Below are 15,241 nucleotides of genomic sequence, written 5' to 3' on the forward strand. Positions count from 1 at the left end.
TAAACTTAGATAATGACGACATTCTAAATAACAGGATACATAAAATAATGTGGAATAAATATGTACATTGTGTTTTAGAATGAAAAATAAAGGCAATACATAACACAATTTATCAAAAAGTCATAATAGTTTTTAATTATAATTATGATTACTGTAATTTTTAAAAATGCAAAAATTCTAATGAAAAACAATAGTAATTTTATTTTTTAAATGATACAAAAAATTTTGAAAAATACAAGTGGCATATTCATTCTACAAACAATCAATCAAATAATTTACTCATACAAATAACTAATAGTACAGCATAATAAAATGTATATTAAAGTATTTGTTTCATTCTGAAGAAGAAATGAATAAAATAACTTACAATAACCATTTAAAAATGGCAAAATAAAAATACTATATAGACTAAATCAATGGTTAGAAATAAATATTATATATTGAATATTAAACCTATGTTTACAATCAAAACAGATTTTCATAATAAAAATAGAAAATATAAATGAAAAAAATCCTAAGACATAAGTACAAAGCCCTCCAAAGATTTAGTTGGCTGCTTTCTCGCTGCTCCTTTTCAAAACTTGTCAACACTTTCAAATCAATTTTAGCGGCGCCTCAAATAATAAAGTCTTGTCCTTCAGCAAATCCTTGCGGGGCCCCTTCGTGGAGCTGCCGCGGCACGGCCGCATTCGGGCAAAACTCGGTTCCGATTGTCGGCGTCGGCGTCTTCTGAGTTCACCTTTTGCACAAAACAAGGTCAGCGCCGCAAAATTGCCGTCTGTCAAAAGACACACGTCATCTTCGTCGCAAAAATGAGCCAAGGACGCCGCCGCCAACTTGGGTAACGGGAACTTATGTAAGGTCCCCCAGCCCGGATACATTTCATGCCTTTCACCTATTTCAAAAAAAAAAATTTACAGAATTTTTTTTTTTTTTTTGTCTGAACATTCTTTGGAATAATAAAAAGACATGAAAATATGACTAACTGATTTCAAAAAGACCTGTTTTTTAGATTTTAAATCAAATAAAGTTTTTACATGTTTGCGTCTTTTTAAATCCAGTCATTTTCTAAGCCACTTATCCTCACCAGGGTTGTAGGTATTACGGATCTTATCTCAACTAAATGCGGGCACAACTGGGGGGCAGGTCCACCCTTTAACTGGTCGCCAGCCAATCGCAATCTTCAATTGACCTACAATGTTTTTTTAATGCATATTTTCAATGTGATTTTAATTTTTTTAAACATATTTTCAATACATGTTGGGTCTATTTTTTTTTTGTTCCTGAAAGACTTTTTTATTTTTAATACATATTTATAGTCGAATGTAGTTGCAATTCTATTAAGGTTAAAGCAGTAGATTTTAATAAAATATAGAAATTTAATCGTTTTATATGTAGAGTATTGTCACGGTAAAAAAAATAATATTTTTTAATAAGAATTTTTTTTTTAATATTTCCAGAATGTATATTTTTAAGAGCGCAAAAAAAAATGGGTATTTTATACATAAAAATAGATAATGCTCATTTGTCATTCTCACTATTTAATTTATTTTTTAATTGTGGTATTAAAACACCGCACTGTGCCGTTTCGAGTATTTTGGTGTCCATGTTTACCCCCAAAATATTCAAAACAGTTCTCATGAAATCAATTTGTTTGTTTGTTTTTTTTTTTTTTTTTTTTTTTTAAATGGTGAGTGTTGAAAGAGGTTAAGAAAAGACAACATAATATTCATCCTTTTATTGTGAACACAAACCATGTGAACCGTCGACAAATAAATAACCGCCACCGACAACAACAACAACAGGCCGTTGGGCCCCACAGTGTTTAAAGTGCATCAGTGATCGCAACGCCGCCATGCTACTACGCCCTGCCGCCATTTTGTGTCCCACCTTGTGTGCGTGTTCGCGTGCGTGGTGGCGGAGCAGTCCGGAGGAACGGCCCGCCGCCTTTCCAGAGGCAAAACCGGAAGACCGCCCCACACTCGTCGTCGTGGTCGTCCTCGTTCAGGACGTCACTTGAGAAGCATCTTCTCAGAAAACGGGGGGAGGAAAAGGAAAAAAAAAAAAATCCCTCACACGGATGTGACCGTCCGGACCTTGGCGGAGAGCGCCTGCTTGAAGCGCCGCTTCAGGTCCTGCATGTTGGGCGACTTGGGCCGCCGTTTCTCGGCGGGCTGCGACGCGGGCGGGCGCCGCTTGGCCAGCTGACAGCACAGCCGGTGGAAGGCCTCGTGGACCTGGCTGTAGTCCTCGCTGGCCGACACCTCGTAGAAGGCGCAGCCCAGCGCGCCGGCCAGCAGGGGGCCCTGCTGGGGGTCCACGCCCCGCAGGTGGACCAGGTCCGCCTTGTTGGCCAGCAGGACCACGGGGGGCCCGCCGCTACCGCACTGCGCCACCCGCTGATGCAACTGCGACACCAGGTCGAAGCTGCGGCGGTCCGTGACGGAGTACACCAGCACCACCGCGTCGGCCCACTGCAGCGAGCACGACACGTGGTCGGACAGGACCGCGCCGTTGTCGCTCATCTGGAAAAACAAAAACCAGGTCAGTTTCGAGCAGGTCTTGGCGAACATTTTTGGGGTCCCGAGGAAAACCCGCATGAGCCCCTGAGAACGAGAGTGGGCTAACTCCCTTTTGAGGGACACTTGGACTTGGATTCCCCAAAACATTTTTTATAGATCAATCCCGACACCAACTGAGCTCCTGAGAACTAGACTGGGGTTTTTGTACCTCGTCAGTGGGACAGATGACAAATACACGATATCTTAACGCGGGGGTGTCAAACTCATTTTTATCGCGCGCCACATTGTACTTACGGTTTCTGTCAGAGGGCCATGATGACTGAAACCATGAAAATCTGAAATCGGTCCACCATATTTACACGTTAAATTTATCAACCGACTTTGGATTCAGAAATCAAAGGTCAATGCGTTTTTCAACTATTGTCGATCGTTCGGAATTTGAAATTTCGGTCCAGATTTGAACGAAAGTCACGGAAGTCGATACACGGGATTTGCCGTGGCGGGGCCACATCTGGCCCCCGGGCCTTGGGTTTGACACCTGTGTCTTAACATATCTTCTTTCCAGTTTTAGCAAGATTTTGAGATAAAAGATTGTATTTTCACGTATATTGGTTGTACCGGCAGATTTTTGTCATTTATTTTTGGGACCAAACGTCTCAATTGACGTCAGTCACATCACATGACTGAGATGAAGCGGCAACGAAATAGGATTTAATTGTCAATACATGTTGCTGGCATCGATAGGTAGATAACGAATTGATGAGTAATAATTTGCAGACAACTTGAGTGAAATTGGATACTTTCCCGCAACACTCGTGACGCCGTGTTGCGATACACTGGTGAGCTTGACCAGGATCCAATTTATGAAACTGAAGCGAGTTGATCAAAAAGATGAGTCGCGAATAAAAGTTAGCCCACTCTCGCAGAACTCCCAGGTGTCCAGTAACCCCGCCCACTCTAACTAGTCCATTTGAATTAATCATAATGGTTCATTTTGGTATATGAGTTGCAAAATGCTCACGACTCGCCGTAACGCAGCTAACCGCAGAAGAAGAGTTTACAGAATTGGACGCGAAGGTCAAATTAAGTTCACCTGTAAAGGTTGCGGCGCATTTTCGGGTCATCTTGAAAGCCTAAAACATTCCTATCCGAGCCTTGACGCCAATTACGACTTTGGGGGCAGAGGTCAACAGGTCGAGAAAAGTTGAGGATGGCGTCGGTCGGTACCTCAACGCCGGGCGTGTCCTGAACCTGGAGGCTGACTTGCTCGCCGTCCACTTGGACCTCTCTGGAGTACAGGTTGCCTACGCACACACACAAAAATGACACTTTTATTCAACTGGACAAGTTTTTCTGTCTCTTTGAGCTATCTTACTTTTAGGCTTATTAATGCCTGCAGTGTTACATTACTTTATTTTAATCCATTTATTTTTCATATTTACAGTGTGATATGAATACGCTGAATTTATTCTAATGCAAAGATTTTTGTATTAAAATAGATCAAAATATTTTATATAACTTGAAATGAATGTATATGGAAGTAAGATTATTTAATGCATTCCTTTTTAATAAAATAAAATTATATTTGAAATATACTTAAAATATTTGAAAAGTTAACTGATTATAGAAATAAAAATTGGGGGTAATTTTAATTCTTTTTTTTTTTTTATTTCACTGCATTTATTTTTCATAACATTAATTTTTTTAAACGATTTTTTTCCAGATATTTTATTTCAATGATGCTATTTTTAATGCACGCATTTATAATTAAATATGTGAAATGTATTATTTAAAAAAGGAATATGATTAAGTAAAATTCTTAATGCATTTTTTTTCCCCAAAATCCACATGTACTTTAATTTAGAATTAAGTCTGCAATGTTTTGGACTGAATGAATTTATTAATAGTTTATTTGGAATGCATGTTTCTGTCTCTCTCGCAAAATATTCACACACACACACAATCATACATATATATATATACACACATACATATATATATATATAATATATATATATATATATAATATATACACACACACACACACACACACTCACACACACATATATATACATGCACACACAAAATACGTATTTGCTAGCTTTTACATGAAAACAAAACCAAAACAAAAGTTCTACCCCAAAAGAAAAGCACCGGAGTGTCCAAATGTCCGACTCCAGTTCGGCGCTCGTGAACTCACCAGCATTCCTCTCGTAGTCCCCAATAAACCTCCTCGTCAGGAAGCGAACAACGAGCGCTGTAAAAACAAACCAAAAAAAAAAAGTCACCACAAGCGGCTGTTTAATGCCACTCGCCACTCACTCGTCACATTTGACTCGAATGGGAAGTTTAGTCGCTTACCGGTTTTGCCCACGCCGCCACCTCCGATCACGGCGATTTTGATCGCCCGGTTGGGTGGCGAGCAGTCCGGCGTTGAGCACTCCGCGATGGTCGTCATGTTGTGGATTAAACGCATGTTTCCCGCTCTCCTCGGCTCCTTTTCCTCACTCTGTTAACCGTCCGCGGGTTTTAAAGCTCTTAGCCAAGCGGCTTCACGTGGTGGAAACAAATAAATCTTGTTTTTTGTGAGCGAATTGCGACAAAAACAACAAAAGCCAAGAAATCTCCAAGTGGACTGAGCGGGGAAGGGGAGCTCGCGGCTTTTATAGGACCGGCGGAGGAGCCTCCTTCTGATTGGCTGACTTGGGGCAGTCGCGTCTTGTTGTTGGCTCCGCCCACACCGTGGAAAGCTCCACCCACTTCGCGCTCCGACAGGTGGCAGCTGAACAAAAACAAAATAAAATAACAATCTCTTGCCCTTCATGAACTCTTGAAATATCAAGGTTAAAATTGTATAAAACAATGCGCATACCAAAAACCAACATGTATACAATTTTTTAAATAAAGCGGTACTTGTTCGTGTGCTGTACTTCCTTGACACCAATTATTATTATTGCGCCACATTGTGACGTATCGAGCCCAAAACTCCGCCGAGATGACGGAAATCGGTGACATTTTTTAGCAATTAGCTGATGATAAATTCCCCATAAAACAATGCAAATGTGAAATTTTGTCATTGGCAAACTGAAAATAGGCGAAATCCAGTAGGAATGAAAGAATATTTAATTTTTTAGGGGCAGTGGGGGAGGTCTCAACAAAGACATTTTTTTCTAGATAAAAAGCAGTAACATTATGATGTTTTTTTCTAAATACGGTAACATCGTAAAATGATAATATCAAATAGAGTAAAACCTTTAATATTATTATTATTATTTTATACTATTGCTATTAAAACTAAAACTAAATAAACCTCTATTTTTTAATATCCATCAATTCACCCATCCATTTTCTTTGCCGCTTATCCCCACAAGGGTCGCGGCCAGCTCTCAACGGGCAGTAGGCGGGGTACAGCCTTGAACCGGTCGCCAGCCAATCGCAGGGCAAATAGAGACAAACAGCCGCACTCACAATCACACCTATGGGCAATTTCGAGTGTCCAATCAATGTTGCGTGTTTTTGGTATGTGGGAGGAAACCGCACAGGCACGGGAGAGAACATGCAAACTCCACACAGCCGGAGCCGGGATCGAACCCGGGTCCTCGGAACTGTGAGGCCAACGCTTTTACCAGCTGCCCCACCGTGCCGCCCTATTTTTTTATATTTTACTGCTAATTTTGTGAAACACCAAATCGACCCAACATCTTTGTACTCCGCTTCTAATACAGAGATTATTATAGATTCTCTAATACAGAGTAAATCACTTGCAAAAACTACATACAGGTATTTCATAATCCTGGACGAAGCGTTTTGAAATCCCAAGTTTTCGGATTTGCGGGACGTAAACGTGACCCCGCGCGTCTGCGTTATTTGGCCTCCCGCCGCTCGCTCGCAGTCGTCCGCCTTTCGCGCGTTGGTTCCCCGAGCGATGTCGGTGTTGCCACCCCCCGGCGATGGTCACGCTCTGGTATGCGATTCCGATAAGAGCGCCGATGAAAAGCGAGAACCGCGCCCGAAGGTCCTTATGACCATGAGGAAAAGGTCATTTTATTTTAATACAGAGCAGTAATTCGAATTCTAAGGTGGAAAAAATCTTGGCATCCTACTTTTATGAAGATATCTTTTTATATTCAATAGAGAGTTACATTCCACTGGGGAATCATTTCTGTATTGCAATTTTTTAAAGGAGGGGCAATTGGGTCAGTGCCCCACCATATGTTTTTCACGAGACTCGCACGCCTTCTCGATTAAATTGAGTGCAGAGTACTGATCTAGTTTTAGTTACATATTTAATTTTTTTGATTCTGCGAGATTCAACTCAAGTTCTATTGGGCATTGTTGCGGAATCATGACCTTAGTAGCTAATTTTCCTTTCGGGGCAAGTGGGGCAGTGCCCCACTGGATGTTTTTAACGGGATTCGCACGCCTTCTCGATTAAATTGTGTGCAGAGTACTGATCTAGTTTTAGTTACATATTTTAATTTTTTTGATTCTGTGAGATTCAACTCAAGATCTATTGGGCATTGTTGCGGAATCATGACCTTAGGAGCTAATTTTCCATTCGGGGCAAGTGGGGCAGTGCCCCACTGGATGTTTTTAACGAGACTCGCACGCCTTCTCGATTAAATTGAGTGCAGAGTACTGATCTAGTTTTAGTTACATATTTAATTTTTTTGATTCTGTGAGATTCAACTCAAGATCTATTGGGCATTGTTGCGGAATCATGACCTTAGTAGCTAATTTTCCATTCGGGGCAAGTGGGGCAGTGCCCCACTGGATGTTTTTAACGAGACTCGCACGCCTTCTCGATTAATTGAGTGCAGAGTACTGATCTAGTTTTAGTTACATATTTAATTTTTTTGATTCTGTGAGATTCAACTCAAGATCTATTGGGCATTGTTGCGGAATCATGACCTTAGTAGCTAATTTTCCATTCGGGGCAAGTGGGGCAGTGCCCCACTGGATGTTTTTAACGAGACTCGCACGCCTTCTCGATTAAATTGAGTGCAGAGTACTGATCTAGTTTTAGTTACATATTTAATTTTTTTGATTCTGCGAGATTCAACTCAAGTTCTATTGGGCATTGTTGCGGAATCATGACCTTAGGAGCTAATTTTCCTTTCGGGGCAAGTGGGGCAGTGCCCCACTGGATGTTTTTAACGGGATTCGCACGCCTTCTCGATTAAATTGAGTGCAGAGTACTGATCTAGTTTTAGTTACATGTTTAATTTTTTTGATTCTGTGAGATTCAACTCAAGTTCTATTGGGCATTGTTGCGGAATCATGACCTTAGGAGCTAATTTTCCTTTCGGGGCAAGTGGGGCAGTGCCCCACTGGATGTTTTTAACGGGATTCGCACGCCTTCTCGATTAAGATTAAATTGAGTGCAGAGTACTGATCTAGTTTTAGTTACATATTTTAATTTTTTTGATTCTGTGAGATTCAACTCAAGATCTATTGGGCATTGTTGCGGAATCATGACCTTAGGAGCTAATTTTCCTTTCGGGGCAAGTGGGGCAATGCCCCACTGGATGTTTTTAACGGGACTAGCACGCCTTCTCGATTAAATTGAGTGCAGAGTACTGATCTAGTTTTAGTTACATATTTAATTTTTTTGATTCTGTGAGATTCAACTCAAGATCTACTGGGCATTGTTGCGGAATCACGACCTTAGGAGCTAATTTTCCTTTCGGGGCAAGTGGGGCAGACACACATGACTTTGGAGCTCAGTCAACATTCCAGCATGATATCTAAAAGGTTCTACTCTAGACCATTAGAAGGTCACTCACACTGAACGATGTGACTAAAGAGGCCTGTTAGTGGTGGTGGTGGTGGTGGGGGGGGGGTCGATATGGAATGGGGGTGGGGGGGCTATTTAGCTGTATTGAGGGCAATTGTCAAGGATCATCGGCGGTATTCCTTGCAAATGGAATGTGAGGATAATTTAGCGGGATGAAGGCAAGCACTCAGGTGAAATCCAAAAGGGGGGGGGGGGTCGGGTTGTTTGTTTTTAAGTTTTTTTTGTATGGGGAGGGGGTTACAAAAGGATGTCCTTGTCGACACACGTGAGGAAGTTCGAAGGCATCCCAGCCTCAGCGTGACGCTGCCTCGGGCTACTGGAATCCATCCCATGAGCCCGAAGGCGCATGACGGATGCTTATCGTCCTCATTGTTTAGTTTGATTGGTTTTACTTGTTAGGGGACATTGAAGTAGTCGTAATGCGTGTATTACTCACAAAGACCACATCGGTAATTTACATAAGCACTTCAGAAACCGAGGGTATTCGTACTCCAAGTGCTTTTTCATTTAACTTTCCTAGTTCCTTTTCTTTTCACTATCATTGAACTTTCGTAGTCAGGCAAGTGCCATAAAATATCATGTCGGGGGCCGCAATTGGCCCGCGGGCTGCAGTTTTGAGACCGCTGGTTTAAAGCGTGCGGGAAGGCTTTAAATATATATTTTTTTATACGGTCGCGTTCTCTATATCGCAGATGATCACCTCTTGTGGCAAAGGCAAAAAGGCCGTTTGTTGTGGTTCGGATTGACATGCGAAAATGCCTCACGTTTCCCCATTTGCATGCCTCGAAATGTCAACAACAGCAAGAGGAGGAGAAGGGGGGGGGGGTGTCATTCGGTGTGAATGACAATGGCCGCTCACTAGTAGCTTGCGCATACAGGACGGGGATTCTTGGAGATTGTGTTTGATAGATAAAGATAAAAGATACTCCAGTCCCGAAACTTTTCTGACACACGTAGCAATCCATCCATCCATTATGTTCGGCTTTTCAGGGTCGGGTCGCGGGGGAAGTAGCCTCAGCAGGGATACCCAGACCTCCATTTCCCCAGCCACTTCGAAGCGTTCCCAAGCCAGCCGAGAGACGTAGTCCTGGGTCGTCCTCGGGGTCTCTTTTCTGGTGGGACTCACTAGGGAGGCGTCCGGGAGGCATCCGGATCAGCTGCCCCAGCCACCTCATCTGGCTCCTCTCAATGCAGAGGAGCAGCGGCTCGACACTGAGCCCCTCCCGGATGACCGAGGTTCACCCTACGAAGGAAACTCATTTCGGCCACTTATATCTGGGATCTTGTTCTTTCGGTCACGACCCGCAGCTCATCCCCATAGGTGAGGGTAGGAACGTAGAAATAAATTGTAAATTGAGAGCTTGGCCTTTCGACTTAGCTCCCTCTTCACCACAACGGACCGATACAAAGTCCGGATCACTGCAGACGCCGCACCAATCCGTCTGTCAATCTCCCGCTCTGTTCTTCGCTCACTCGCGAACAAGACCCCAAGATACTTGAACTCCTCCACTTGGGGGAGGATCTCCACGTAGCTAAAGCACAAAGAAAACAGTCACAACTACGGGACTCGAAAAGATGTAGCGATATAAGTTTTTTTTTTTGTTTTTCTTTATGCAGAGACTAAAAAATATGTGGGTCTGAGTGTCATTATATTGTTGCTTAAAGTGTTAAAACAGCTGCAACAGTGATGCTGGTTTTGTTAGCACGTCCAAGGCGTTTTGCATTGCACGTCTGTAAGATAGCGAGCGCTTTAGTGTTTGCTTTTGTACTAAATGATATCTACAGTGCTTTTTTTTTTTTTTTTTTTTTACTTAAGTACAGGAGTTGAACCAGTACTTGTACTTTCAGCAGAATCTTTTGGTACGAGTCCTTTTCCCACCGCTGACACACACACACACACACACACACGGGCCCACCTCCCACCTGAGGAATTCCTCCCCCGTCAAAGTTGCGAGGAAACTTAAAAAAAGAAAAAATCTCAATCCAGATTCAATCTCCATTCATGCCACGCCGCCTGTTTACATTCCGCGAGATGATCTCTGGCACGGCGGCGGATAATTGGGCCCCGTCGTGCACGTGCCCGGGCGTACTAGTTATCCTCTGTGTGTGCGTTTGCGGGCACCCCCCGCCTGATTAAAAGCGCTTCGTGTTGCGGCAATAGCAGAAGACGCAAGGGAGCGTTTTCTCTGCATGTGACGCGTAGGGTTAACATTTTTAAGACTTTAAACCGCAGGTGTCAAACTCAAGGCCCAGGGGCCAGATTTGGCCCGCCGGATGATTTTATGTGGCCCGCGAAGGCAAATTATCAGTATCAACTTCCATGATTTAAAAAAAAAAACGTGTACTAAACATTCCAATTATCATATTATAAATGATAACATTGAGATATTGCAAGGCGGCGGGCGCGGTGGGCTCAGCTGGTAAAGCGTTGGCCTCACAGTTCTGAGGACCCGGGTTCGATCCTGGCCTCGCCTATGTGGAGTTTGCATGTTCTCCCCGTGCCTGCGTGGGTTTTCTCTGGGCGCTCCGGTTTCCTCCCACATCCCAAAAACATGCAACATTAATTGGACACTCTAAATTGCCGTGAGGTGGGATTGCGAGTGCGGCTGTTTGTCTCGATGTGCCCTGCGATTGGCCGGCAACCAGTTCAGGGTGTATCCCGCCTCCGGCCCGTCGACAGCTGGGATAGGCTCCGGCACTCCCTGCGACTCTTGTGAGGATAAGCGGCAAAGAAAATTGATTGATGGATGAATGGAAATTGTCTGTAGGTGTGATTGTGAGTGCGGCTGTTTGTCTGCATGTGCCCTGCGATTGGCCGGCAACCAGTTCAGGGTGTACCCCGCCTCCTGCCCGTTGAGAGCTGGGATTGGCTCCAGCAGTTCCTGCAACCCTCGTGAGGATAAGCGGCTAAGAAAATGGACAGATGGATAAACTGTCAGATTAATCCTGTTTCCCGTCGACGCTTTGTTTTATTATCACGTGGTGAGCTACAAGAGTGGGAAACAGTTCAATGAATGTTGGAATAATTATTATTATTATTATTAACTGTTCATTTTTTTTTTCGGGTGGGACAATCGGCCCACGTCTCGAAATATTTGCGCCATACGTCATCCGTCGAGCAACAAGCGGCAGCCTGAACGTGATGCGACGTTACCAGGAAGCCATCGAGGTGCGGCGGTTGACGTCGTCACCTGTGACTTTTTCTCGATACGATTCATTGACTTTATTTACGTCACCGGCCCAAATTTACAAACTCGCACCGCCGCTGGAGTCAAGTGAAAACATACTTTTGCCCCGTAACAAAAGTTACATCGCTGTGACCCGGTGAGCACGTTTCCTAATGAATCGCAGACGTTCCGGTTTTGTCCGCGGGTGTCGAAAGGCAGACTGGACGCTGAAGTCGTGTGGTTGGTTTTTCCTTCTTGGCCTACTACCTAAGAAGTACTCTCAACATTCGAGACCCGAGACGCGAGCAACGCTGTCAGCTTGCAGCGTTGTTCCGCATTCCATTCTCAGGGTTCAAATGAGGGAAAGACTTTTTCGGCTTTTTTGGCACAAGACCTGCGTGGAACAGCCCTGGGCGGAACAACAATGTCATGACCCACCTTTACTTGCGCTACCGTCCCACAGCAACTAGTCCGGAGGCAAATACCCTTCTTTTGTGTTTATTTGATGTCCATCCATGAAGCCGCTTATCCTCACGAGGGTCACGGGGAGTGCTGGAGCCTATCCCCGCTGTCAACGGGCAGGAGGTGGGGTACACTCTGAACTTGTTGCCAGCCAATTGCAGGGCACATTGAGGCAAACACACGCACTCACAATCACACCTACGGGCAGTTTCCATCCATTTTCTTAGCCGCTTATCCTCACGAGGGTCCCGGGACTACAGGAGCCTATCCCAGCTGTCAACGGGCAGGAGGCGGGGTACACCCTGAACTGGCTGCCGGCCAATCGCAGGGCACATCGAGACAAACAGCCGCACTCGCAATCACACCTGCCGGCAATTTCTATCGATCCATCAATTTTCTTTGCCGCTTATCCCCACGAGCGTCACATGGAGTGCTGAAGCCAATCCCAGCTGTCAATGGGCAGGAGGCAGGGCGCACCCTGAACTGGTTGCCAGCCAATCGCAGGTCACATGGAGACAAACAGTCGCACTCACAATCGCACCTAGGGGCAATTTAGTCTCCAATTAATGTTGCATGATATTGGGATGAGCGGCACGGTGGATCAGCTGGTAAAGCGTTGGCCTCACAGTACTGAGGACCCGTGTACGATCCCAGCCACCCCTGTGTGGAGTTTGTGTGTTCTCCCCGGGAGATAAGCAGCAAAAGAAAATGGATGGATGGATGTTTTTGGGATGTTGGAGGAAACCGGTGTGCCCGGAGAAATCCCACAAAGGAGGACATGCAAACTCCACACAGCCGCCTTATTTCATGAATAATACAAAATGATAAATCAAATATCAATCGTTTTGAAATTATTTTGTTACAAGAAGTGGATTTTGGATGACTGGCAAGTGGGGTAGTAGCCCATCAATTCCAGCAAATGACAACACCATTTTTTTGGGGGGGTGGGGGGTGGGGGGTGGCTATTCCATTATTGTTTTTATTTACTTCATTTTACATTGAATTAAAAAAAGAGAACCATCATGTCTAATTTAACTTTCCAGTTAGTATTTTCCTCTTTTTTTTTACATTTATGGTCGAGTAATGAATTCATTTCAGTTAGGGGCAAGCAGATGCAGGAAATAACACGGGGGGGGGGGGATTTTTTTTATTTTTTATGTTGAACACAAGGTGGTAAAATTAAATGTCTTTCTTCTTTGTGAAAACTGTTTTGAAAAAAATGCGCCTGTCATTGGTGAAAGAGTTTGCGTCAGGGGCAAGTGGTCTACTGCCCCACCAAATCATTAATAACAAAGTTCTCTTTGTGGGTTACATTTTTTTGGGGATTCTTTTAACAGCAAAGAATGAATTCCCCCACCCACCCAAAAAAAAAAAAAAATACTGCAAAAATGCTCATTGTTATTTATTTTCATTTTGGCTTTCCATAGAATAGTTTTGACTAAGACAATCAGTTACTGTAAGATTTACTTGTATTTTTTTAAATTATTTAAAAAAATAGATATATTCCATTTTTTTTTTTTTTTTTTTTTTTACACGTCCGGCAGCCTCAACACGGCTTCATTTTCCCACCCGCCAGGAACGAGCGTCGTCGTCTTACACAAACAGTTTATGCCCGGCGGGCCCTCGCGTCCGCCTCGCCTTATTGTGCGCGACACGATCCAGACGACCCCCCCCCCCAACCCACCCCTCGCCGCGACCTATCTGGCGGGCACGTACGACGATTCGGGCCTGCTTCCGCCGCCGAGAAAGAGCGGACGGAGGATTTTGTTCTGAAAGGTACCGTGTCCGAACTCACTTTTATAGATTATTAAATGAAAATATCATTGATTGGCTGTACAGAGTGACGCGCCCCTTAAACTGTTTTACAGTTATCTATGTGCAGGTGCCACAAGATGGCGGGAAACCGCTATGAACTAAATGAAGTTCCTCCCCTCACTTCAACACAGTTTCTTGGCCGACAAAATGAATACTTTTCGCAAATACGCAGAGTCACTCCGTGATGACGTTTAAATCGGGAAAACTGATTTCATCCACGGCTGATTTGAAATCAAGAGCAGCCGAATTGAAGTGACAAGTGAAGGCATCGCTGCATTTGCGTCCAAAGAATGTGTTGGCTTCATTCCTCAGGTCAGCGCATGCTCGACCGGACTCAGATGATGAACTTGCCTGTCCGAGTGCCTGGCATTGTTTGCCATGCACGTGTGCCCCGAACCACCGCCCGCCCTCTCCGGACCCGCTCAGGCGCCGACATTCTGGCCCGTGCCCAGCGATCTTGGTGCCTGCTTCCAAATAGGAACAAGCCAAAATCTTTCCTACACGGCTATGTCAGATGTTTACCCATCTATTCGGTAGCTAGAGAGGCTAGCTAGATAGCTAGCTAGCTAGTTACCTACTGTATGTATAGATAGCCATCTGTCATCCAAATATTATTTACGATCATCTACCATCCGACATCCTTATATCTATTATCTATCTACCCATCCATCTATCATCCACTCATCCCTCATCCATCCATCATTCAACTTCACATCCAACTATGATTTACCCATCTAACATCTACCAACCCATCGTCAATCTACCAACACATCCATCTAGCCGTATTTACATCTCTACTGATACACATCTATCCATCCATCCATCCATCCATCCATCCATCTACTGAACCATCATTCATTCTAACCATTGTTCCATCTACCAATCTATCATCCATTTGCCCATCTACTCACCTCTCAATGATCCATCCATCCCTCCCTCCTTCCCTCCCTCCCTCCCTCCATCCATCCATCCATCCATTGCTCCATCTACCAATCTATCATCCATTCGCCCATCTACTCACCTCTCAATGATCCATCCATCCCTCCCTTCTTCCCTCCCTCCCTCCCTCCATCCATCCATCCATCCATTGCTCCATCTACCAATCTATCATCCATTCGCCCATCTACTCACCTATCCATCCATCCATCCATCCATCCATCCATCCATCCATCCACAAACCAAATCAAATGTACACACTTTGTTAAGCATGCTCCACGTCACACACACACACACACACATTAAATCACAGTCTGTATATTTTGTCCGGTCGTGCACTTTTAAGCCCACTCTCGCGCTGCGTTCATGCTCTTATCACCGCAATTTTGGCGCCGGGCTCCATTAGGAAACCTGGCATTGAAGTAGGAAACTGCAGTAAGGGGCTAAGGAGCCCCCGGGGGCCGGCGTCGGCGTGTGCCAGTTGTTCCCGAAGGGTACGCGCCGTACGACGCACACACTGTTCGCGTGAATTGGCATCGACG

The 15,241-nt window shown here is 44.3% G+C and overlaps 1 protein-coding gene across 1 annotated transcript; it reads right to left on the minus strand.

Moving 5' to 3' along the window:
- Window positions 1–1,723: 1,723 nt before the first annotated feature.
- Window positions 1,724–5,175, minus strand: rasl11b (RAS-like, family 11, member B). The gene is made up of 4 exons (XM_061826267.1): window positions 4,884–5,175; window positions 4,723–4,779; window positions 3,750–3,826; window positions 1,724–2,525 (listed from the first exon to the last, which is right to left on the minus strand). Exons 1-4 carry the CDS (start codon window positions 4,996–4,998, stop codon window positions 2,073–2,075), a joined length of 702 nt encoding a protein of 233 aa, XP_061682251.1. The 5' UTR covers window positions 4,999–5,175; the 3' UTR covers window positions 1,724–2,072.
- Between the last annotated feature and the right edge of the window lie 10,066 nt (window positions 5,176–15,241).

The sequence above is a fragment of the Syngnathoides biaculeatus genome, chromosome 7 (genome assembly GCF_019802595.1).
Source record: "Syngnathoides biaculeatus isolate LvHL_M chromosome 7, ASM1980259v1, whole genome shotgun sequence".
NCBI classification, from domain to species: Eukaryota; Metazoa; Chordata; class Actinopteri; order Syngnathiformes; family Syngnathidae; genus Syngnathoides; species Syngnathoides biaculeatus.

What these genes read in the sequence shown, in the direction of transcription:
- rasl11b (XM_061826267.1), bottom strand. Translation starts at nt 4,998, where the DNA reads ATGCGTTTAATCCACAACATGACGACCATCGCGGAGTGCTCAACGCCG. An exon ending in GGACTACGAGAGGAATGCTG is followed by an intron (nt 3,827 to 4,722) that starts GTGAGTTCACGA and finishes GTGTGTGCGTAG; the next exon opens with GCAACCTGTACTCCAGAGAG. An exon ending in AGGACACGCCCGGCGTTGAG is followed by an intron (nt 2,526 to 3,749) that starts GTACCGACCGAC and finishes TTGTTTTTCCAG; the next exon opens with ATGAGCGACAACGGCGCGGT.